The sequence below is a fragment of the Gadus morhua genome, chromosome 15, assembly GCF_902167405.1.
Source record: "Gadus morhua chromosome 15, gadMor3.0, whole genome shotgun sequence".
Classification (NCBI taxonomy): Eukaryota; Metazoa; Chordata; class Actinopteri; order Gadiformes; family Gadidae; genus Gadus; species Gadus morhua.
The window spans coordinates 22,048,652-22,074,249 of record NC_044062.1 but is presented as its reverse complement, the minus strand read 5'-3'; the positions used below and the strand labels follow the sequence as shown (position 1 = coordinate 22,074,249).

Below are 25,598 nucleotides of genomic sequence, written 5' to 3'. Positions count from 1 at the left end.
TGGATACTGACATGGATAGGAGTGCTTCTGATGATGGGGGACACGAAACCTTCTCCATGCACCACCATTTATCCTTCTCCTGGATGTGAAAGCCGGAGCAGAAATCGAAATACAACGCCTTAGATTACACTGTTCGTTCTGTAGCAACGGCATACGTTCTGCTCTTATTTAACGCTGCACGCATATGTCAAGGCAGAGATAAAGACCGTGCTGCACGTTGTCATCATCATCATCTTCATAAACACAGAAGACAAGCGTTTGAATGGAAAGGTGAAGGGGCGAAGCATCAAACACTCATTTAACAGCAGCAGCCGCAGCAGGCACCCCAAGACACACACTCTAAGCACAGCGCTGAGAATCAAAAGACGCTGATGCATTTGTTTGGGGCGTAATCACTCGCCAACTCACTCTAGCATTCGTCTGGCTGTTTATTGCTCCCAGCCCGGACCAGCTGAGCCTCCTTCAGATCAACAGATCACCCCTCCAATGAACCTTTTTATTCCTGCTGCTGGTGAGGGCCTCCGTATGGCTCACTAGTTCCCTTGTTTCCTACTCCCTGCATAGTGGACACTATATGGTAGGCTGTGTAGGGGAGTAAGTATAGGCAATGTGAGGGAAGGGATGTTTGGCATTGGACGCAAAGTCAAAAGGAAATGATTGTACAATGCAGGCAGTGGTATATATCTGAATGTGAAGCAGAATCCTCAGTTAGGAATAGAAAGCTCTGGGGTTGGTCTTTTTTCTGCATAACGCTACATGAGAGACCACTCCGGGACTGTTTCAGCACAAGGATGATAACCATGCAATCACTCTCCTGGAATGAGTTCCGTCCTTGGATTAAACCCCGGGCCGCGACCCGCCGGCTCGCCACCTCGGAGGTCTGGGGCCTCCAGGTCATGGAGGCTGATGTGCACACAACTGTGCTCACTGTGGGCCCCATGTACCCCCATGTGCTACTCAGGGCGGTCCTGCCCAGAGCCAGACACAGCCATGACCCCTGTTCTTCCTTCCACCTCGCCGGCGGTGAGACGACCCGCCAAATAATCTGAGGTGGCGTTCAGGTCACTCAACCGAGGCAGTCACGGCGAATCACGTTTACTCCTCTCCTGGCACCTACTTCCATGCCCCGTAATTAAAACTCTGCTCGATTTGTGTTTAGCTATTCGTACAGGTTGGTACTTGGTATATGTATGGGTAAACGGTATCAGGTAACATATGGCATACTGTTGATTTATTGTCTAAAATAAGATACACTTTATTCGTCCTTGGAAGCCATGACATACATCAATGACAATATGGATAATAAACATGAGGGAGATATCTCTAAGCAGAACCAGGTTTTTAGCCATGATGAATACCTTTCACAACTTTCTGACAGCTACATTTGCATGACTTTTACACCAAACATTGTAGTGTGTGAATTAGAATGAAAAGTATAATAAGAAAGTTATGTTGCAAATTTTTTGAAAAATGTTTCCATGTAAATGACTTGATATTGCCACAGTAAAAGTAGTAAGTTGGTTTCAAAGAACTGAATGTGAAAAGCAACTGCAGCTGCTCCACAGCTGTCCATGTCCTCAATCCATCCCCTGTCCCCGTCATATCCCCCGACTCACACAAACACACACACACACACACACACACACACACACACACACACACACACACACACACACACACACACACACACATACACACACACACACACAGACACACAGACAAACCATCTCCAAACACAATCACATGCGCACCCACATAAACACACACACATGCACGCAGACACACACACATACACAGGAGGCCTCTGGGTAGTAAATCAGCTAGCCGCTTGGTGGAGTAGGCTTCCCTGCCTCAGAGTGTGCAGGGTGAGGCGTGACTCAGGGTTCCCCCCGCCCAACCGGGGCCGGACTCAGATCATGTTTCAAGCCATTAGCATCCAAGCTCAGCCTGCGGAGGAAGGATGAGGAGCGATGGGTGAGGGGGGGGGGGGGTTGATGGGGGTCTGGGGGGGTAGGGGGCAGGAAGGAGAGGGGCCATCCATCACTCCATGGCGCCTCCGTACTCTCACTCTCTCACCCGCCCCTCCCTCCTCTCTCCTCCTCCTCCATCCCTCCTTCTCCTCCCTCATTCCTCCCTCCTCCTCCCTACTCTCTAACACCTCCTCCTTCTCCGTCCCTCCTCCCTCCTCACTTCCCTCCTGCATCATTCCCCCTTCCTCCCTACCCAGTGAGATGGAGGTGGAAGCCTGGCCACGCCCAAGTAGAGACACACTGAGAGACAGTGAGGGAGAGACAGTGAGCAAGAGACAGTGAGAGAGGAAGAGAAATGGAGAGAAAGATGAGAGTGGGAGAAAGAGAGGGGAGAGAGAGAGAGAGAGAGAGAGAGAGAGGGGAGACACAGAGAGGGTTTAGAGGAAGATGATTGAATGACAGATAGACAGAGAGCAAGTGCTTGAGAGAGCGATAGAGAGGCGAGGTAATGTGACAGAGGGAGAGATTAAAAGACAGGGAATGGGAGCGAGAGGGCGGCTGAGAGAGTGATGGAGAGACAGAACGAGAGGTGCAATAGAGAGAGAAAGGGAGGGAGAGAGGGTTTCTCTATCGGATATTAAACAATTAAAACCCTTGTGACAGCTTCATCCTGTCAAGCGGGAAGGGGTGTGGGCAGGGGGGAGAAAAATACTAAAAATAACTAGAATAGAAAACAGAAGAAAGGAAGCTTGGGGGGGGGGGGTGACACTGCAGAGCCTGTGAAGGGATAGGAATCCACAGTCAGACATAATGGGATGAAACAAGCACCTCTAGGAACATATTAACACACAGCAGAAGGGATGTAACAGGAGTGTGAAATTTGGGAGAGACAGAGATTGAGAAAGAGAGAGAGAGAGAGAGAGAGAGAGAGAGAGAGAGAGAGAGAGAGAGAGAGAGAGAGAGAGAGAGAGAGGGAGAGGGAGAGGGAGAAAGAGAGAGAGAGAGAGAAAGGTCTACTCAGCACATGATGCTTTTCCAAATGACTACTGATCCGACTGCGTTGCTGAGGGCGCGGCAAACAGAGCAATCCATGGTTAAAGGAGCAGCGGGGCCCCCCCCCCCCCATCCCTCTCTCCTCCTTAACCAACCAACCAACCAACGCCTGTCACATTTGTTGTTAGCATGTTGTTCAATTCTCAAAGTGGGTAAACGCACACACACACAAACCTGCTCTTGTAATTAAAACGCTCGGTCCTTTAGACAGGTTCACAATTTCACGTTGTAAATTGTCGTATTTTAAACATCGCAAACGCTCTCAACAATTTGCCAAATAAATATGCAGAAGGGATTTGCAGCGACAGGTTGTTAATGATGCGTGGGGGCCCGTGGGCAGCTGCAGCCCCCACGCAGGACCAGTGTAAACACGTGACAAGTGGAACCCAAAGCATTTATCTACTTAAAGAGCCTCTCTTTGAAACGCAAACACCAGAAGTACATAAATGAATACATTACATTTTGCTGTAAAAAATACCAATGAAAACTTGAATCATGCTGTAAAAAAAGACATTGACTGTAACGTATGATACATTTTCAGTCCACTGGTAAATCCAACTAGATTCATTTTCTCAATGACCTAGAAAAATCCACAGCAGGATGAGCGACCAACCAGAAGACGATTACATCACATTAAACCTCCATTTTTAGATAATCTTATCTAACACCGGCGTACATTAAAAAAGCATACACAGAGAACAACCTCAAATAGCTCCTAATAAACTCTTTGGGAAGACTCCTTAATCCTATGCTGGCAGCTTAAAGCTTCTTCAAGCAGTTTGAAGGCAATAGAGGCTTGGAAGCTGCAGCTTCCATTAGTTCCATTGCGTCTTATAGCGGCTGGGTCTGTATATTAAAACCTTAAAGTAAGATAAATTATCCAACCCAAAGACTCTCCTTCATATGTTCTGGTGGTTTTAAAATGCTCTTCATTCTCTTCAGGCAATGCAAATTCAGTTTTCCTTTTCTATTTAGTTTACTCTCCCTGTAATGGAAACTCAGATCGGGTAAACAATGCTCATGGAATGAGGCAAGACTGAATAGTATGTTGCCGTCCAATTAAGGAGGCAAAGAATAAGCAGACCAAGCAACCAAGGCTTCCTGTAGAGATCAGAGATAAATGTGATCCGTCTCGGTGAAGGCTCATCCACATGGCAACCAATCTGTTCGGTGTAGACCTAAACACCACAGAGGATGGAAAGCCACAAGCAAATATTTGGATGTTGATGGGGCAGCGAGAATTGGACTTCATGCAAATCACGTGTGCATAAGCACAGATCGCATGCATGGAATCACACAGACAAACAAATAAACACACACACTCTCACACAAACACACACATTGGTTTCAAGATTTCCAAGATAACATTTGCTCAGTCAAACAGACATACAAACAAACAAACCCAATCAAGAATCCAAATCGCATGCAGGGACATAGCCCAGGAGAGCCACGTTATTACGCTGATATAAATCAGCTTGAATCTCTGGAACTTTTTTATTTATTCACAGAGCTTTACTGAAAATTGAGGCTCACCATAAGGTATGGCTCACTCTAATTTCCATCACAGTGGAGCAATATCTAGCCCTGACTGATCCGAGCTAGCGTGCCAAAACCATACATCAACGCACCTATGGCTTACAATCCTCAGAATAATTATATGAGTGAGAATATCTTTGAGTGAGATAACTACAGCGAGGGGAACATGGGAGGGAGAGCTACATCTAGGGTAGGTAGCATGAGAGGGAGAGCTACGGCTAGGGTAGGTAGCATGGGAGGGAGAGCTACGGCTAGAGTAGGTAGCCTGGGAGGGAGAGCTACAGCTAGAGTAGGTAGCATGGGAGGGAGAGCTACGGCTAGAGTAGGTAGCATGGGAGGGAGAGCTACAGCTAGAGTAGGTAGCATGGGAGGGAGAGCTACAGCTAGGGTAGGTAGCGTTGGAGGGGGGCTACAGCTAGAGTAGGTAGCATGGGAGGGAGCGCTACAGCTAGAGTAGGTAGCATGGGAGGGAGAGCTACAGCTAGAGTAGGTAGCATGGGAGGGAGAGCTACGGCTAGAGTAGGTAGCGTTGGAGGGAGAGCTACGGCTAGGGTAGGTAGCATGGGAGGGGAGCGTGTCTATGTTTCCCGGGTCCTATGTTCCCCGGGTCCTATGTTCCCCGGGTCCTATGTTCCCCGGGTCCTATGTTCCCCTCTTTGTATGAGACTGGGGAACATAGGACCCTTTTTTTAAAAAAGGGTCCTATGTTCCCCGGGTCCTATGTTCCCCGGGTCCTATGTTCCCCGATATGTATGTGACCGGGGAACATAGAACCCTTTTTCAAAAAAAGGGTTCTATGTTCCCCGGTCTGTTACTTTTTCCACCATTACTGCCAAATTCCGGCCGAGATAACTACCATTGCATGTCTTTACCTTTTGTGGAAGAGGGAGAGACGTCGGAGAACCTGACGCAGTCTATTCATACGCCAGTAAACAAACCCTGAGAAGCCCAATCCCTACGAGAGCTCCCCGCGGTACGGCCATCCGGAGGCGCACAGAGCTTTTGGCCGTGATATTATTACACAATTATATTATATTATATATTCTATTATATAAAGAGCTCCGGGAGTCGCAAACAGCAACAATCATTTTCTCCTCCATGCTGCGGTTGCAACCCGGTCTCACGAAAAGTCGTGACACTGTCACGTTATTTAATCTATTGAAACGTGATCAGGATCACGTATTTTCAAAATGTTCGTGTTTTAAAGCACAAATTTCAAACCCATGTATTTCAAGTCAATGATAACTAACAATACAACCCGGTCTCACGAAAAGTCGTGACACTGTCACGTTATTTAATCTATTGAAACGTGATCAGGATCACGTATTTTCAAAATTTTCGTGTTTTAAAGCACAAATTTCAAACCCATGTATTTCAAGTCAATGATAACTAAAAATATGACAGCTTTTGCTGTTATAATCAAGCTTTTTAGCTTGATTATAACTCTTGAATAATATTGTTTGCACCACGGCCGGAGATTTGTGCTTTAAAACACGAAAAATTTGAAAATACGTGATCCTGATCACGTTTCAATAGATTAAATAACGTGACAGTGTCACGACTTTTCGTGAGACCGGGTTGGCAGTTCACCCCGGACTGCACTGCACTGAGTTGGCCGGTTGAACGCTGATTGGCTGTTACGTTACACATGTCACTCAGTGGCCACGCTGTTGAACGCCGATTGGCTGTCATCACGCGAATGTCGCGTCAAAGTTTAAATATTTTTAAAGATTGATAGATTGCGGGGAACATAGGACCCTTTTCCCAGAAAAGGGTCCCATGTTCCCTGCTTTTCCCAAAAAGGGTCCTATGCTCCCCGGTATGTATGGCTACAGGGGAACATAGGACCCTTTTTGGGAAAAACGGGGAACATAGGACCCGGGGAACATAGGGATGACCCCCATGGGGGAGGGAACTACAGCTAGGGTAGGTAGCGTTGGAGGGGGGCTACAGCTAGAGTAGGTAGCATGGGAGGGAGAGCTACAGCTAGGGTAGGTAGCATGGGAGGGAGAGCTACAGCTAGGGTAGGTAGCATGGGAGGGAGAGCTACAGCTAGGTAGCATGGGAGGGAGAGCTACAGCTAGGGTAGGTAGCATGGGAGGGAGAGCTACAGCTAGGGTAGGTAGCGTTGGAGGGGGTGCTAAAGCTAAGGTCTCGTGGGAGGCAGAGAGGCCTTTCTATAAAGGTTAATGTGTGTTTGAATCTCCGTGGCTTGGGTGGTATCTTAATCTGGGGAATGGGGAAGGGAGAGGGAGGAGAGGTTTCCGGAAGCAAGATGACACTTGCCCTTGTTATTAATTGGTGGAAAAACGGGGAGGGAGGGAGGGAGGGAGGGAGAAAGGGAGGGAAGGAGGGAGGAATTTGCAAAGAAGGAAAGAAGGGCTATAATGCAAAATAGTAGTGACATAACATAGTCACGTGATGATGTGTGCAAATAAGTTCATTGGGCGGGAAATGCATCAATCAGATCCTTCCTCTACAGTGGAGCTGTAGATGGGCGTCGCCTTTGAATGTAATGAGGCATCCAGACAACAAGTCACCCCTCACCAAAACACCAGAGAAAAAAACATAACATGACATCAACATCTGGTTGAACAGAAGAGTGTTAGAGACATTGAAGGCTTTTGACATTTATGTGACGTTCTGGATTAGAAAGAAGAAAAGTATCCCGAGATCCCGGCAATCATGAAGCTAACACTGTACTTTATTCATTAGGTTGAGTAGATGTGGCTTCATCTCTACCCCGGCGCAGTGCTACCCACCACGGTGCGCTGAATACGAGCGCTAACTACTTCAATCTGTGTTTGAATGGGCTCTGATGCGGAGTGCTCTTTCCGTAAACATGAGTCACAGCATGTGTAGTCTGCTGTGCTCCCGGTGCTACATAATGCAATGCATGTCCAGAGTGTGCAGAAGGGATACTACACAACGAGTGCATGGTATCTTACAGGCACAAGGATGCTTGTGTTATCGGTTGAGATTGGGGGTTATCTCTGGCACAGAACAAGAGTAGCACCTTGTCCAATACGATTGGCCTGTCCTAGGACATCAGGCCAGACATGTACAAAGTAGGTCTGGGCAAAATTCAGTGTTATCGTTTATCGTCTTTGATCTAAAGATGTCCACTCATGATGATCCCCGGTGTTATAGTCTGAATTGATTACGATGAGAAGATGAAAATATAAAGTGACCAAAAAATGAGGTTTGATATGTCAGAGAGAAAGGAAAAGTACTTGTAGTCCGGAACTTTACCTTAAATCCCACAGGAGTGTAATGTAATGAGCCTCAATAAGACTTTTTGGATGGTATTTTGAAGTCATATCATCATATTTATTAATATTGTGTAAAAATCCCTGAGACCACCGTGATAATAAAACTTTCGATGTCACCAAGCCCAAACACAAAAAGGGTTCTGGAGATAATAAAATGGTGGATTAATCAGATAATGTGTGTACTTTTGAAATCAGGATAGAAACGTAGGCCTAAAGGCCGAAAAGCCCAGAATGTATTAGCGTTTGAGGACAGGGTGGCAGATGTTGCGCTTGACATGGAGGGCAGAGAGTGAGGAGAGTTTGAGGGGTCAGAGGCTGGGTCACCAAAGCCTGAGGCCCAGATGAGAGAAGGAGGAATTCTGGAGGGTTATGTTAGAACAAATGCATGGTGCCAGAGAGATAATGAGAGAGACATGTCGGGAAAGAAAGAAAAAAACAAAAAATATAGATGGAGGAGGGAGAGTGAGAAAGTCAGAGACAGAGAGAGAGAGAGAGAAACAGAGACAGAGAAGGAGAGAGACGGGTAAGCAGTAAAGTCCAAATCACATTAATCCCATTGAAATATTGGCTCAGTGGATGTTAATGGCCTCACGGTATAATGTGACTTCCCTGTTGGAGGAGACAATGGGTTCAATTGAAGAACTAGATCAAACCTGACCATTGTTTCTTGTCCACGTTTATCTAAATGACGACCTTTGTCAAATTTTGAGGGGGAAATTGACTTTTTGCTATGTGGTATGATTAGGATTAGCAAACTAAAATGAACATGATCCCGCACTTACACAGTTAGACAGACACACAAAGACACACACACACACACACACACACACACACACACACACACACACACACACACACACACACACACACACACACACAGACACATCGGGGAAACAAATTATACACATATCCCAGAAAGAAAGAGAGTTACAGAGAGACCGGAAATAGAGAGAGAGAGAGAGAGAGAGAGAGAGAGAGAGAGAGAGAGAGAGAGAGAGAGAGACCGAGACCGAGAACGAGAAAGAATGAGGGAGAGATAACAGCACAGTAAATAAAGCCCTCCTGTCAAACCTCTATTGATATATTCCCTACAAAATGGTCACAGTATTTATGTAACGGGTGCATATATAATCACAGACAACAGCATTTACATTATTCAAAATTTGGAAAAAACTGCCACACGTAATCACCTTTGGCGGGTCCATTGAACGAACACAGAGTCCTCTGTCATTCCTCTCCTTAAGCTGCAGACACCATCATGAGTATATAGGGTAGCATGTGTATGCACAAAGTGTGTAAAATGTGGTGTCAGGGTCGTATTTAAAAGCCTGTGAGTGCGGGTGTGTGATGTCTTGTCTCTAATTGATAATGGTTAATGTATGATATAGACAAGCGTAAATGCATATTATGCGTGTACAGTGGATGTAGGATGCCCCTCCAGTATAGAGCGCTAATGGGCGAACAATGCCACCTAAATGACAGCCATGTACGATTCATGGTTCATTGGTCTCGCTCAGTTCAACTCAGATCTGGCCGAGAGCGAGAGAGAGAGAGAGAGAGAGAGAGAGAGAGAGAGAGAGAGAGAGAGAGAGAGAGAGAGAGAGAGATGTAGAAAGTGTTCCCCTATTATAAGATATAGAATAGGAGAACTATACGAAAGAAAAGGCTCATTTGTTGATGTCAGACCAAATGCATTTTGTAATATCCAATGCATTGATTTTGATAATTAAAATGATACAGCAATCATGCACTTCATTCTCAGCGGTCTGAGATGTCGGTGCTCAGAGCTCTCATTTAAATAAAAGTAATTATCCCCATCAACCTGAAATATAAATCAGCCAATCACAAGCCATTGGCTGTTTGATTCAAATTTGATGGTTACAAAATCCACTGTTGAGGGAGACAATTCCAAATCATATTATTTTATTAAAAAACAGTCAAATATAACTTCCTTAGGCACTAAGATAATTTAAAGTCCCTCTTCATATCACTGTTTGAACCATTTTTATCGTTCCTACTGATTAGAATGTATGATAGTTAGATAGATGTAACATACATTAAAGCAAGTATAAATTGTTCTCAAATGGAGTAGATCTCATTTATGTTCCATCCCAAGGCAAAACAAAGTCTAATTCATGAACTGAGTGTTTTTATACTGGCCACTATCTTTCAATCAGTCCGAGAACATTGCTACGTGATCTAAATTATGTAAATATGAAATCGTAATTAAGTATTGCTGTAGCATAGTCAAAAATACCTACAACTATAATTTCATCACGCAGCATCTGTTGGGAGCATTCATTGGTTTTTAGCAACAACATTGGTCTCAAATCTCTCATGTGAGAATCTCCTTCTTTAACTGGTAATTATAAAACACTCTGTTCTCTGAAGTTCAAGCTCAACGGCTCCCATGCTAGGTCACACCTCCAGCCACCATGGCTGTGGTTTGACCGGTGGCTATGGCTAATCACAATCTGATCCTATTTGAGTGTAGCACTCAGCACATGTTGCATGTTGCTCATTAGTGAAATAGAGAGGCCGACTCTAATGTCTCCATGTTGTCTCCCGTGACAGCTCCTGTATGTCCATCTCAGATTATGTTCTCAAGCTTCAAAGCCACAGTCACTCTCTAAGCCTCTGCGTGTGTGTGTGTGTGTGTGTGTGTGTGTGTGTGTGTGTGTGTGTGTGTGTGTGTGTGTGTGTGTGTGTGTGTGTGTGTGTGTGTGTGTGTGTGTGTGTGTGTGTGTCATTGAATATATGTGTGACAGGGTGAGTTGGACGTTGAGAATTCACGGGTGAGACAGAGAGAAAGAAAGAGAGAGAGAGAATCACTCCAGGTTGACAGGTGGTGGGCAGTGTGTTGACAGCCCTTAGAGCTGAGGTGTTCATCTAAAGCACCAATCTCTGACCAATGCAACATTTAGCCTATGCTTAATAATGCGTGTGTGTATGTGTGTGTGCGTGTGTATGCGTCTGCTTGTATGCGTTTGTGCGAGTGCATTTGCATGTTAGAAAATGTGACTACGGGGTGATATATATTTCAGAATCATGTTTGATTGTATCCATGCACCACAACGCACACACACCCACCCACACCCACCCACACACACCCACCCACCCACACCCACACACACACACACACACACACACACACACACACACACACACACACACACACACACATTGTCAACTGTCAACTGCATAATACTGTGGACACAGCTGCACCCAGAAATTATATATCTAAATAATAACCCACCTGTGCAGGTGTAGCCATTGCATACTAAGATGGCTACTGAACAAAACTGATCGTGTTTGACTTGCAAACTTGCTAAGACATACTTGACGATGTTAACACCCCCCCCCCCACCCTCTCTCTTTTCCTCCCATTTCTACAAAAAGGGCATCACGTGCGCGCCATCCATCACTCACTACTAAATCAACCCCCCGCTTGCTGCAATGTAAATGTAAATGAACTGAGAGGAGGCTCGGAGGATGGAGGATGGCGGCATGGCGGCAAGGCAGCAAGGCGGCAAGGCAGCAAGGCGGCAAGGGACTCATCGCTGATAGATGCATGGGAAGAAACCCCCCCCCTTCTTCCTCTCTTCCCCCAGGCTCTAAGCCTCTTCTTTTTAATCCAATTCACTTCCTGCTTCCTCCTGGCATTTCTTCCACATTCTTCCGTATTGTATTCTAATCTGACGGCTTTTCTGAGCATTTCCTTTTCGATCCCCGGTTTTCCCACTCTGCCCTCTGATCATTCCCTATGTACGGACAGAAGACCGCAATATGGATGCTATATGATAAAATATCATACTGGGATTATTGAAAGTAATATAACGATATAACAATGGCTCTGAATACAATGAGAAATGGATAGTGCTGGAGTGAGAGAGAGAGAGAGACAGAGACACACACACACACACACACACACACACACACACACACACACACACACACACACACACACACACACACACACACACACACACACACACACACACACACACATACACACACTCACACGCAGGGTTGGTAGACCAAGTGGAGATCAGGTGGCCCTTTGCCATTGGATGGTGCTTCTCTGTCCTTATGTACACAGTTCTGTCCGCCCATGCTTTCCTGGCCTATGGCACCATGCTATGCAGTAGCCCTAATCACACGTACAACAGTGGGCGCACAGTACAACCTCCACTGAAATGGAGGCAATATGGTGACACAGTACAAAAATAAAAAAGCGCTTTGACAATCTGGGAAAATAATAAATCTCCCTTTAGCTTTTGCATAAAAAATGCGTCTATCTCTCGGTTGTCTTTTGTGATTTGGATTGATGAGTGGAGAAGTTCACATTGCAATTTGATTTGTTGTGCATTCTTTTTTTTTCTTCCACTCTCCTCATTAGTCAGTCTCCTTCAGCCTTCTCCGGTCACACTCAGCCTATCACACTTCCTCCCAGTGTGGTCACTAGGGACACACAGGAAGTGGAAGGGGCAGGGGGTCAGACACCTGCCCCTGCTAGAAATCTCTTGTTCCCGACCTGTCTGTCTATCGCTCTCTCTCTCTCTCACTCTCTCTTTCACAGTCTCTTTGCATTACACACACAAACAATGCAATGAAACTCGGAGTCGCAAATAGAACTAGAGAGATAGAGATAGAAAGATTGAGAGAGACAAAGACTTTATGAGACATCTGCCAGAATGATAAGTAGGGGGGGGTCCTGAGAGAGAGAGGGGGAGAAAGAGAGGGAAAGAGACACCAAGAGAGAGTAAGAAGAGAGAGAGAGAGAGAGAGAGAGAGAGAGAGAGAGAGAGAGAGAGAGAGAGAGAGAGAGAGAGAGAGAGAGAGAGAGAGAGAGAGAGAGAGAGAATGATTTTAAAAAAGCAGGACAGATAGATGTATAACAATGAGAGGAATTTTTGAATGTCTGTCTGTGCCTCTCCCTGTGCTGCTGAAGGCATTCAAAACAAGACTAGGACACAGAATAACATGTTTACATGTGGTCTAAGAGACTCTTATCTATATCAGTATCCCTTCTTCCCTCACAGATTGAAACCCATGTGCATTTTAACTTCCGATTGTAAAAAAACAAAAAGCTAAAATATCCTCAAGTCATACAAAATACTAAAATAAACCCCACATTCCACACCTCATATTCCATACCCGAAAACCCGGTTGAGTTTGTCGGTCGGCCAATCTCCATGCTGCCCAGACAGAGCTCTTAAATAAACTGAAGGATCCATGCTAGTCTTTTGTCAGGTAACTAGCAGACTGTCTTCTCTGCCATTCTGCGTCTTCTCCCCCCACCCTTCCCGGATTCCTCCCCATGCACAGCTTGTGCTGTATTATGCATTTATTCTTCCATCTTTTTGGGTTTCTTTACTGTCGGCGCCAAGGCCTCCAACAGCTATACTAGCCCCTCACTGCCTCCCATAGAGGGAGAGTGAGCGACAGAGGGGGAGAGAGAGAGAGAGAGAGTGAGAGAAAGAGACAGAGACAGAGACAGAGAGAGAGAGAGAGAGAGAGAGAGAGAGAGAGAGAGAGAGAGAGAGAGAGAGAGAGAGAGAAAGAGAGAGAGAGAGAGAGAGAGAGAGAGAGAGAGAGAGAGAGAGAGAGAGAGAGACTGGCAGCACTGATCTTTGAAGCTAAAAATAGCGTCAGGCTGCAAGAATGCGGCGAGCGCTAGAATAATCAGAATTCACGAATGGCCACGCACACATACATGTGCAGGCTCACGGGTGCTACCCTGCTAAACTGCTGAGTTGCTTAAGACCGGGACACAATCACACCGTGGATCAATAAATCATGCAGGGGGTGGGCTGTGTGGAATGGAACGACTGGAGGTAGACGTCCGTGAGGTTTTGTGGGGAAGTGGCCACATGCAAGAAGGTCTGTGCGCGGCCACTTCGCACAGCAAACACACACACTTCTACAGAAGTAAATGAAGTTATCACAGTATCCGCAGCTAATTGTCTGGGAGGATCTCTCACATCTCAAAAAATAATGTAGAAATGAATAGCGGGGGAAATTAGTGCATTAGATTGACCAGTAGATGCCAAAAGCTCTGGCTGCTGCTGCGCATTAAGCCTCAGCCACACAAGGATTTACAGCCGCCAAACATCACCTTGTTGAAGTCCTATCTATGGATTGGAACAATCCATAGATAGGACAATGAGCTGAGGCTACATTCAAACATAGTCAAACATAGCTTCAACCACTCTGGCTGAGTTGAGCGTCAAAGGGAATGGCATTCTCTATTGGGCTACGAAGCTATCATTTTAGCTTTATACAGCTTTGACAGCTTTGATTATAGAGTCATACATGGAATAAGGCACAATGCTTTGCATTTAGTATAAGATGATGCATCTATATACCCCCCCCCCCCCCCCCCCCTTTATAGTTTTCAAGGTACCGATTTTGGCACAACTATTCTGTGCGACGACGGTGACCACTTAAAGTCTAGGGGCCCTATCTTGCATCCGGCGCAATTTACTTTCTCACTGGCGCATGTGTCGTTGCTAGTTTGCAACTGGCGCAGAGCTTTCTTTTCCCTCCTGCGCCACACGTCGGTACATTAGGGAATGATCTTGCGCCCCAAGTGGGCGGTTCGGCAAAAGGAGGAGGCGTGTTCTGGCGGAAACGTTCCCTGGTGCAATTTTGCAGTTTCAGAAATACCTGGTTTAAAGTCAGTGGCACGTTGTTCAGATGCTATTTTAGGGGTGCATGCATAATGTTGCTTGTGCACCTCGCGCATACACGTTGCTTCTCTCATCTACCTAGCCACACATTCCTCGTAAATTATTTTTTTACGAAGAACAGCTGATACAGCGGGAATAAGTTGTACTTTAAATCAATGCATCTGCAAACACCGTACAGCAAACATATATTTTCTTGACACAGACATCGTGTACATGCCCATAACTTTTAGGATTGATGAGTATTTGATCGTGAGAAAAAATTATTTTACCGCGAGTGAGTGTTGAAAAGGATGAATGAATGCGGGTGCGCGTGTGTGCGTCCATCTGTTTAAACACACGCAAACTAAACACGTAACGCATAATACAGTCCATGACAATGTATATTAACGGGGGGACACATGCATATTAGGAACACAAGTCGATAACGATAATGCATACAATACTGATAAGAAACTATGTTTATAATGTATTGCGCATATCATTCAATACAACCACAGTTACGGCATATCATATGTGTTTTAAGTTTTCTTTGCCGAGATTTATTTGAGGACTCAGTATTTCTGAAGTTGTGGAGGAAAACCTTATTCCATGTGTGAATTAGGCCATATTATTTGGCCATAAACTGAGCCATTTGAAGTTTGAAATTCACGTGCATCTGTCTCATCGGAGACTGCAGACGCACTGTCAAAATATCAACTCGTCAGATTCAAATGCGTTCATGGCTCTTAAAGGGGATGGGAGCTGGCACTCTCATTGGTTTATTGCACGTTACACCCAAACCACACCTACGGGTAATTAGGCTACTTCAGACCAACCCTTTTTTGATTTGCGCCAGGCGCAAGAGTCATTTTTGTGCCGGTAAACTAGCGACATCGCCATAGAACCGCCAACAAAGCTACTTGCGCTTGGCGCTTCTCACTTGCGTTTCACACCGTTAAAATAGGGCCCTAGGTTTTTTTTCTCACAAAAAAAAGGATTCTCACACAGCCCAATTCTTGTGTGCCCTTTGCCTTCTATCATTGTTTAAACAAACCAGCGACGATCTAAACACTTTGATGTTTTGAAAACGACACGTGAATGAATGATGTCACAAATGCTTGAACAAACGATAGGATTGTGTCTAATGCCGACAATGAAGCAGTGCCGTTGTTTTTGATGCAAAACTTTCTGCACTATAGATACATTTGCATTGTATATGTATTCCGCCTCAAAAGGTATGCATTCCCGTTAAAAGGGTATTAAGTGGACAGTCAAATTAAATCAGATGGAATATATTTAATATAAATCAACTGACCTTGGGGGAGTTGAAATGGGTGGGGGGGGGCAAGGGCAAGATAGATGGAGAGAGGAGGGGGGAGTGGACTGAGCAATGGAAAAGAGGATTGAGGTTGATTCATAGAGCCTTGTCATTGTAATATATTACATTCTCCACAGAATTGTCCCTGATCTGAAATGCAGGACTTGATAGTTTTCACTGGAGCCCAAGGTTAAATAATCCCTGTCTGAGCACAACTATATCCTTACCAATAGCTCTGTCTACAGACTCACACAGACTCAAACACCAGACACATAATATCTGTTAAGCTCAAGATAATATTTCCGAAGAAAAATGTATGTCGCTATTTGTCATATCAATATTTAACAATCTCAGTATTTCATAAAAAGAGGGAAAATGGTGTCAGTTGCCTCAAGTGTCCAAACTAAGATGGCTACATAATCATATTGTATCATCGTAGATATCATATTGCATCTTCTTTGCATGAGGTCTTAAATACACACAGCACTTGATTCAATGAGATTCCACGTTAGATTTAGCTTAAGAGACATTTAGGTCATGCCATGATGTCAGTAGTCACCTTGACATACCTCAGCACTACATTGTGTCTCTTGTATCTGTATCCTCTAACAGTGACGTGCGGTGAAGTCAGTAAGTGGGTAGGCACTGAGTTATGAAAGCCAGATTACCTCATTTATTGTTTAGGCTAATAGGCGTGACAACAGTGACAACAGTAGGCTATGCACAAGCGCCAATCCTTTTTCTCGTACCAATCCGTTTGAAACGGGCGAACAATTTTCGGTCCCTTTTTCTGCAAGAGTGCATCAAGTGTTGGCATAGGCCTCCCTTTTGCCAGTAGCTCATTTTTGCTAGTAAAGTTGAGTTTAGAGAAATTTCTTAGCTCTAAAATATCGGTAGATGTCGCTGCTGTCATTTTAACTTTTTGAGTTTCGCGGGGATTACGTGTAGCCGGTGTAATGACGTCAGCTGCGCAAATGTCCAGTAATATCTCGATTTCGATTGGTCCATGTTTGATACGTAGCGTAGATGATTACTGGCATAACATATTTACGTACAAAGGCACAGCAGAGTTGTGCCTTTCGGCGCAGATGTTAAAGAATACAGGATCGAAGTGCGCATGCGCCACATTAGTTTTTCGTTGCCGTTCGCAATGAATGGACAGTAAAGGCACTGCTTATTCTACCGGTTTTTTGTATTTGATGTTGCGTAACTGATACAATTGTCATCGTAACGTCTAAACAATTGGAATAACGTATATATTGCATATATAAAACACAAGAATACTCGGTACAAATACAAATACAAGTTTATTAAATACAATTATTTAATAAACATTTTTACGTTTGAATTTTGTTGCCTACCCTGACTGCACGTCACTGTCCTCTACATTGAAGCGGATCCACCGTCTAAGACAGATTCCGTATTAACTTACAGTATTGCCCTGTTTCTCGTTGTCCATTACCCCAGGCAAATGGAAGAGCATCATCTGTTCCAAGGATTGTGTTCCCCTATAGTTCGTCTTCTCAGACGCTAGTCAATACTCTTGGCCCTTCGCCCTGCTCACTTTGTATTGAAGGTGATTCATTTTAGCACAAAGGATGATGTGACGGCTCTGATGTTCCAGTATCGGTATTGGTAGGATGGAAAGTAGGGGGGACAAAAACAAATAATGTGTTTTCTGCAGCACGGATGACCACCTTCTATCGGACTAATATCTTTGTGCATTCTGGCAGGCCGTTGTTGCCGTGTGTATTCCCTTGTTGATATCCAGTGGAGATGTATGTAGAGAATGGATACCTTTGCTCGGTTTCTTGAGTTCACCAGACGGCCGGAGATTACTGCACTCATTTGTCAGAAAGCACGAAACGCCCACACCCTAACCGGGAAGTAGCGGAAGAGTAATAAGCTGCTATGGACAAGCTATTGTGGTGGGAAGAGAAGCTGGCTGACATTTGGTGCTTATTGGTGTTAAAGGGGGTTGGGGCCGGTGTTCAAGGAGGATTACCACCTGTCTGCTGACCTCACTCTCCCTTGATGACTGAGACTGAAACGTGAATTTCCTTGCATGTTCTCTAATGCATCATTAGTGTGAGTGGTCTGGCCTCTGGGTTTTCCCTGATGTTACTAAACTTCCCGTGAAATATCTTTCCAATAATCTCCCAATAAATTAGCTTTTGGATGGTCATTCATTCAAAGGCACCCTCATTGAGGGAAAGGAAGGTGGAGAGATATTTCTCATCTGACACAAGAGAAATTATTTCAGTTGGCCTTTCTAAATGATGGCGAAAGAAATGCCAGAGAAAAGGTCAGAGAAAAGAGAAAATAAATAACAGAGGATAAATCCTCCACTGACACCTTTCAAACAAGTCATCCTGTGGTTGATGTGTAAACGGGTGGCCTTTTTTTGTCTACCTGCATCCATAGGTCCATCGTGTACATGCGGCACTGGAGATAAACACACCAATAGCTACCTAGTATCAGCCTTTTTCACCTTAAAGTACCCTCCTGGCTGCTGGCTTGGCTAAAGCTGCACCCAATGTATCTAATCAAGTCTTTGCAAAAGGCAACGCCATTAATAACAGACACTTCTTGGCAAGAGGCAAGGCGTACCTTCTTTCTACTTCATCATCATTTGGATTAAAGTAATATAAGTGAGATAGAGAGCAAGAGGACTAAAGGGGAAAAGGTAAGGGAGGGAGGTAGGGGCTTACATCCATTGTAGATATGGACTGCTGCACCTTGGAATGAAATCCCTGAAATAATGTTGGAATCCTATTCTAAAGAGAAAGTAAGGTGGCCCGGCTTAGAGATCGGCTTGTCTGGTCTTAACCTCTTCTTTGAGAAAGATAGTAAACTCTCAAACCCCATTTGATAAAAATACATTTCCCCAAGTTTTGAGGGGTGATGTGAAGGGATAGGTTAATTCGAAGGTGTATTTAATTATTTACATGTTCTTTTGCATATTAAATCATGTTTCTATTTCTCACCATGAATATTTCAAGACAGCTTCCCTCTGTTTCATCGGATTGAATCAAGGTGACACACAAAGCTTTATTCTGATGGCATATTTTCCCCTCTGATGCTCTGGCTTTTTTGAGGCTTCCCATGCTCTTAGTCTTCAGTTCTATCCGTTCTACAGTTCCTTTCACTCCAAAAGTTCAAACAATACAGCAAACTATGTGACATGTGCAAAATTCTGTCAACAGTACTGTGTTCGTTCACAGCACTGCACATACAGTCGATTCAGATTCCCCCACCCAGTTAGCATTAAGAACCAAGATGGCCGCCCAGGGAATGAGGCACTTTGAGGAATTAAATCTCCTGTGAGCTTACATATATTGTCATTCAAATCCAATTGATGTGAATAGCATGCACAATTATTTTTACATGTTCAAATAAAGCCATTAAGGAGAGTAATGTACCAATCAAATTCTTCGTGGAAATTGTAGTTTTGTCAGGTAAAGCAAAGAATCAAACAGGAGTCATATTAAAGGAAATGCCTTGAAAAAAAACATCTTCTTACAATACAAGATGTTCCCGGCTGCTGTGATGGCCCTACCAATTAACCTTAACATGGAAAAGAAAGGGTCACAGGTATTTGATTGCCTGATGCACGATCAACTACTAAAAAAAACCGATGTATATATATATATATATATATATATATATATATATATATATATATATATTAATAAAAATAGCATGGAGGCTGCTTTTAAGGGCCATGGTTGCTCTATGGATCAAACGATTGGTTATAATTACAATCATTACAGTTGCTCGCTATGTAGGCCTATGAGTCAAGCATCAAGCCCACATGTGTGGAACAGAAAAAATGAGAACTCACTGAGATGCGATATCTTACGTCCTATTTTCTACCATTTATCCACCATGGCCACAGGCAGTAATCCCACAACCTGCGTCAGAAGGGTGGAAGTGATTTTAGCCTCCACTCCTACATAATGCCACAGCTGGTTCACTCACGTTTACCTGCTTAGGCTATAGAGTTGAAGTCACCGTAGGCAGAGGCAGAGAGAGCATTATGAAGGCCTGTGTAGGCCCTGCCCACACCCTCTGACAGGCTCTAGCCACCCAGGACGTAGGGAGGGGCCCCAAGGGCAGACACCTGTCAGGGACAGGCCCAAGCGTCCCCGCTCCCTCCTCCCCTCTCCTTCTCCACATCCCTCTCCCTCTCTCCCTTCTCCCTGTCTCTCCCTCTCTTGCTCCCTCTCCCTCTCCCCCCTCTCTCTCTCTCTCTCTCTCTCTCTCTCTCTCTCTCTCTCTCTCTCTCTCTCTCTCTCTCTCTCTCTCCCTCTCTGCCTTATATATTTATTAATTCCTGTCAGTAAGAGATCATTGGGAAATTAAATATTCACACTAATTTCCTAACTACAAACCTATTCATATATGTCATACTTTAGAGATGTAAGATATACTATTAGCTATATAGTACTTACAAACAACATGAGTATTAATATATTATTGTTTGAATGTTGATTTCAGAAACAGAAACTAATGTAAATGAGACGCAACAAATTCCTTTCCTATTGCTAATATTTCCTACTACCTTGAGAAACATAAAAAATAGGAGCAAATGTAGGAATTGGGCTGGGGGGAGCAATTTCAGTCCTCCTCAGTGATGATAATAATCATTATAAGCAACAATTAGTTTTGTTATAATTTGTTATTTCATGTGCCTTTACTTTTACTAGACTAAAGCCAGAACAAAGCAGTCGGACACATTCCATCACTCAGGCATCACACCACAATATCAGCACAATCAAACACTGCTGATCGATTTTTGATGTGTCACTACTAAACCGGTGTAAAGACTTAACATGAGTAACCTATTCCTACTGAAAAGATCGCTGATACTTTGCATGCTAGTACACTGGCTTGCATAAATGGCCCATCGCTAAATCTCCACTCTGAGCCAGGACCAAAAAAATGCCAATCCTAATACCTTTTAATCATGATAGGGCTATGCTTTTTGGATAATTGTCTGCAAAAAAATGCGTGCGCATATTCCCTGACACTTAACGTATTACCAATGCCCTTCTCAATGATTTTAAACTGCTGCTCTGGTTGCCTTTAAAGCCCTCTTCCCCTCAATCGACGTGCAAATCAAGCATTTAGAATTGCAACGTTGCACAATTGAAAAGCAATAGGGCTAAACTAGTACAGGGGACAGATGCTAAGCTTTTAGTTTCACTGTTTAACTTCCACTATTGAGGTTTCAAAAGCCCATTGACTTTATTCTCTCACAGCAGTGAAATTGGTTCAATCTAAGATACTGTTTTAAGAACAAATACAACAACAGCGATCATAACATGATCTTGATGACTGGAAACTCCTGCATCAAAGTGAAGCACATTTAGTCCTTAGATTGTAGCTGGTTTCTATTTAAGAACCTGCTGCAGTAGTACTTGGGTTTCAGGCAATGCAGGCATCACTGTTTGAATCTAATCGAGATGCTCTTGCAATTTCAGATTCACAACTAGATACTTGACTTGGTGCAAGAGAACATGCTACCATAAAGTGTCCCTTCAGCGTTGTATGCCAGTCCGTGCATGGCGTGTCAATGATAGGCAGACTAAAATAATTCATTGGCTTTCAAAGTGGATTCACACTAGCTTCCATGGCACCTGCCTTAACTAGACACAAATCCAGTGCCTCAGCATACAGACAAGGAGCAGGCTCATGCCATTCCAGCAGAGATTGAGCTTGCTACAGGACCAAGGATAATGTACACAGACCCCACTATTTGTAAATAAAAGCATCAACTGACACACTCATCGTTGCCAGGTTCAGTGATTATACAAGGGGAACCTACCATTAGAGGTAGTTGTGTGAAGGTGAGGTTTAAGAGGCTTTTATTGTGAATGTGTCAACATTAACCAAACTGAACCTTTTTGACTGTAGAATCAATATCAATTCTGACTGTCAATGCTACAAGCCTAAGATAACAGTTGAAATGAAAACAGTGTTTATTCAATACCATACATTGACATAAAACAATACTAAATATGTTGCCCCCCACTCCCCCCCTGTAAGTAGCAAGATTCCTTTAATACGATCGGCACTGCCTGTTCAGTAATACAGCAGAACCCATCCAAATGTAATGGGTTGTTAATTGGAAAATTATGGCTTTTTCAATTCAAACAAGCATCTCGGAAGAAGAACGAGGCGTGGAAATGCGCTTGCGTTGGGAGAGATGAAGGGTGTTTAGAATTATCGAGCACGTCGTCTTCACTCTGAGGTAGGACTTTTTCCCAATTGTGCCAAAAGGACTGACATTTTCGCAGGGATATCCATCACAGAGACTTAATGTTTTTTCTTGAGTACGAGCGGGCATGAGCAATGGGCTGCTTTTTAAATGGTTAATTAATAAATGAATGGATGATGATGATAAATGTCTTTAATTTTTCGCACTGGTGATGAAACTACACACCATTTTCCGAAACCAGTATCCAATTATCAAAGGGCATATTCCCCGGGCCTCTGATGTAATCTGGGAGCATTCTCATTAAGTGGAACCCACTACCTGTGCACTGCCAACAAAGAGGGATAAGGACCACTAGAGAAAAATCTGACATTGTTTATTGATAATTGAATTTATGGTTTATTTCCTCAAAATGTCTAATCCTAATAAAAATATAACCATGGTTAGTGACTACGGCACTAGCCTAAGCCAAATGTTGCTATAGAGTCCATTTAAATAATGTCAGTAGCATAAACCTGGAAGTAAATGTAGTGCAATGCTCATCAGTAAATGTACCAGTGTTCCTCCGATTACTGTATTAAATATAGTAATGTCTACCATATTACATTACCATGCAAACAAGAATTGCTCAATGTCTCATGTACCCTGCTTTTATGATGGCCTTCATATGTGTTGCTCGGACATCAATGTCACAGTACTCTATAGAAGTGGTACGGCTTTGATTGTGTGCGTGCACAGCTGTATGTAACTATGGTTATCGTTTCAAAGTCAACACCAACCAACTACACTGACAGGAAGTGTGATCATTTCAGGTAAAGCTTACATGCATCAACGATATTGAGACGCAAAAGTCACTCAACTACAAGCTCAGAAACTACAAACACTTCAGGGAGAGAATAGGTGTGGGGGTGTGGGGGGAGTGGGAAATATTTTTTTCCCAGTCTTAACGGAAAGGCTCACAGGCATAAGCACAGATCTGATTGATTACTGCAAGAAAATCCTCCCTGGCGCTAATCGATAGCATGTGGTGATGCCACGAGGGAAGTCAAGGACGGAAGAGATGAGCAAGAAGAGAGAGAGAGAGAGATGGTGAACAGAGATTCTTGTGTTTTCCAATGCAATCACCTCTTGGCTAGTGACTACAGCTAATTCATTTTATGTAAGATATTGGATTAATTGTCAAAGTATATCGAAAAATATACTTTGAGAGAACGAAGCCTGAGAGGTCAATTGTATTTTCAGAAGTGCATTAGGTCCATGAAGAGCTGTGTGCTACATAAGGTCTGGCTTTTCAGAAGTGTCTCCTAAAGGAATGCGGTGATGAGTTGGCTGGATCAGGTCGACACTATGAGGAGATGGAGATGAGCCATCTGTGTTCAGAGGAAGATGATTAACTTCACCTATAGCACATATGCAGTCTTGCCAAGCCAATCAATTATATTGTGCACCTGTTTGATCATGTTTACCTCTGCATGAGGAAATAAAAAAAACTGAAACCCAATTAAGGTGACTTCATTCTTCATGCCTAATATTTGTTAGGCCAGTTAATTGTTTCTCCAAAACAAACAAATACACCAACGAACATACAATAGTTTTTATCAAAATGTGCCAATGAAAAAAAAAAGACTTGTATCTTAGCACATGCGTTCTTCTTGCTAAACTGTCTAACCAAATGAACCGCAAGTCTTACCAAAGCACCAGGGCTTCTTTTGAGGCTCATTGGTCACCAACGTTACAGCCACGTTCCTCCCACTCATCCTCATGCCATCATCATTTCCATTTCCATAGCACCAACCAAGTGACCACATGAAACCTCCCAGCATCACACCAGCACACGTACATGACATGCTTCTCCACTAGGAGGGTCACAACACTTTTTGGATGGCGGCGTTATCGATGAACTCACGTGTTTTGCGATGGCCGTGCATCCGTCCCGCAGGTGTGGTGGAGACCCTCTGGGTGGTGGTCTTCTCCTGCGTCCACATCTGGGTGGAGTCATTGAGCACGGTGGGGTTGGACAAGGAGGAACTGGCTGTGGTTTCCCCCACGGTGGTCGTGGCTTTGGAGGTGGCGGGGCCCGCCCCCATGATGGGGGGCCCGCGCTCGTTGCGGCTGCCCGGGATCCGGGGGGTTACCTGACTACCTGAAGCTCCGCCTCCCTGCGGGTTCATGGTGGTGGTGGGGAGGGAGCGAGTCTGGCCTTTTGCCACCGAGACAGCCGAAGCGGCGGTGGTGGTGGTGGTCTCAGGGATTTTGGGAATCCCGCTGGGCTTGGACAGGAAAATGGGATCCTGGCCGATTCTGTTAGCGTCCACCAGGTCTGTCGGCACGTAATCCCGCACGGTTCCCACCACGATCCACTTCAGCAGCATCAGGCTCAAACCCAGGCCGATGAATCCGATGAGCAGTGGGACCACACAGAGCCACGTCTGTTGGCGGGGCCAAAGGGTGCACCCGCCACAGCGTAGCGGCCCCTGGTCCTGGCCCTGGCCCTCCCCATGGCCCGAGGCCCCGGCGGGGCCCTCGGGCTCCTCCAGGATCACCGCCCCGGACACGGCAGCACCCGAACACTCGCTCATCCTCCCTTGTCGTTCTTTACGGCTCATTCAGAGCTGGCCCTGTGATGGGCGTGCATGGCATGTGCTGGGAAGGTACTTGACACGGCTAAACGTGGAGAATAGGGGGGCCCCCGAGATGGGTGCAATGAAGGAAGGGGGGAGGGGTTGGAGATGAAGGGGGGGGGGGGGGGGGGTGGGGGGTGCACAGAAAAAGCTGTAGTTCAAGGACAGAGAGAGGTGGGGAGGGAAAGGAGCAAACGCGACAGACGTGCATTCACAGACACTCACTCGATCGCGCACACGCAAACGCACACACTTGCAGTCAGAAACACACAGTGGGCGATGGAAAAGCTGCCGATGAATAGATGGATAGAACCCCTATTTAGTCCACTTTTAGTGCCCTGCAGGTCCAGATGTCCAATTTTCAGTAAACACACAAGCAAGCAATTGCCTATCCAACTTTGACTGAGCACCAAAATGCAACGCAGGAGATATTGAAGGAATTCAAATGAGGTTCTTACGGGTAAGAAAAAAAGAGAGAGAGAGCATTGAGAAGGATGGCACAGACCTGCATCCGTGCAAATGATAAAAGTGTCGCATCAAGATGTCCAAACGGTGTATCCGTATCAGTATAGTCAGGCTTTAGAGTCGAATTTGTATCCGATATGTATCCCGTGCGTAGGTCACCTACCCGTGTGGTGGGACGTTTTCTGGTTAATTGCACAAGGTAGTAAAACTTGCAGGGTGGGTCCTGTTCGCCTCCCTCTTCGCCCGACGCTCGGTCTCTCCACCCTGCGGCTGTTCTGATACCTTGAGCCCAGCCCGTCCTCCCTGTACGCCACCTATCTCTGCTCTAACCCAGACAGAGAAAGAGAGAGAGAATCAAACGAGACCGGAGCAAAGAGAAGTCACGGATGCCTCGCTGAAATGGTATCCGAAGACGAGGACCCCCCCCCCCGTGAGGAGGTTTGACGGACCCCGTGTTTCAAGGCAAGCCTCT

The 25,598-nt window shown here is 44.8% G+C and overlaps 1 protein-coding gene across 1 annotated transcript in view; it reads right to left on the bottom strand.

Annotated features, from left to right (window-relative positions):
- Positions 1–25,598, bottom strand: part of nrg3a (neuregulin 3a) — a 288,224-nt gene that overhangs the window by 262,365 nt on the left and 261 nt on the right. The window contains exon 1 of the mRNA XM_030379043.1: positions 23,947–25,598. This exon is cut by the window's right edge and continues 261 nt beyond it. Coding sequence (XP_030234903.1) covers positions 23,947–24,646 — 700 coding nt within the window. The 5' untranslated portion in view covers positions 24,647–25,598. The remainder of the gene's footprint in view (positions 1–23,946) is intronic.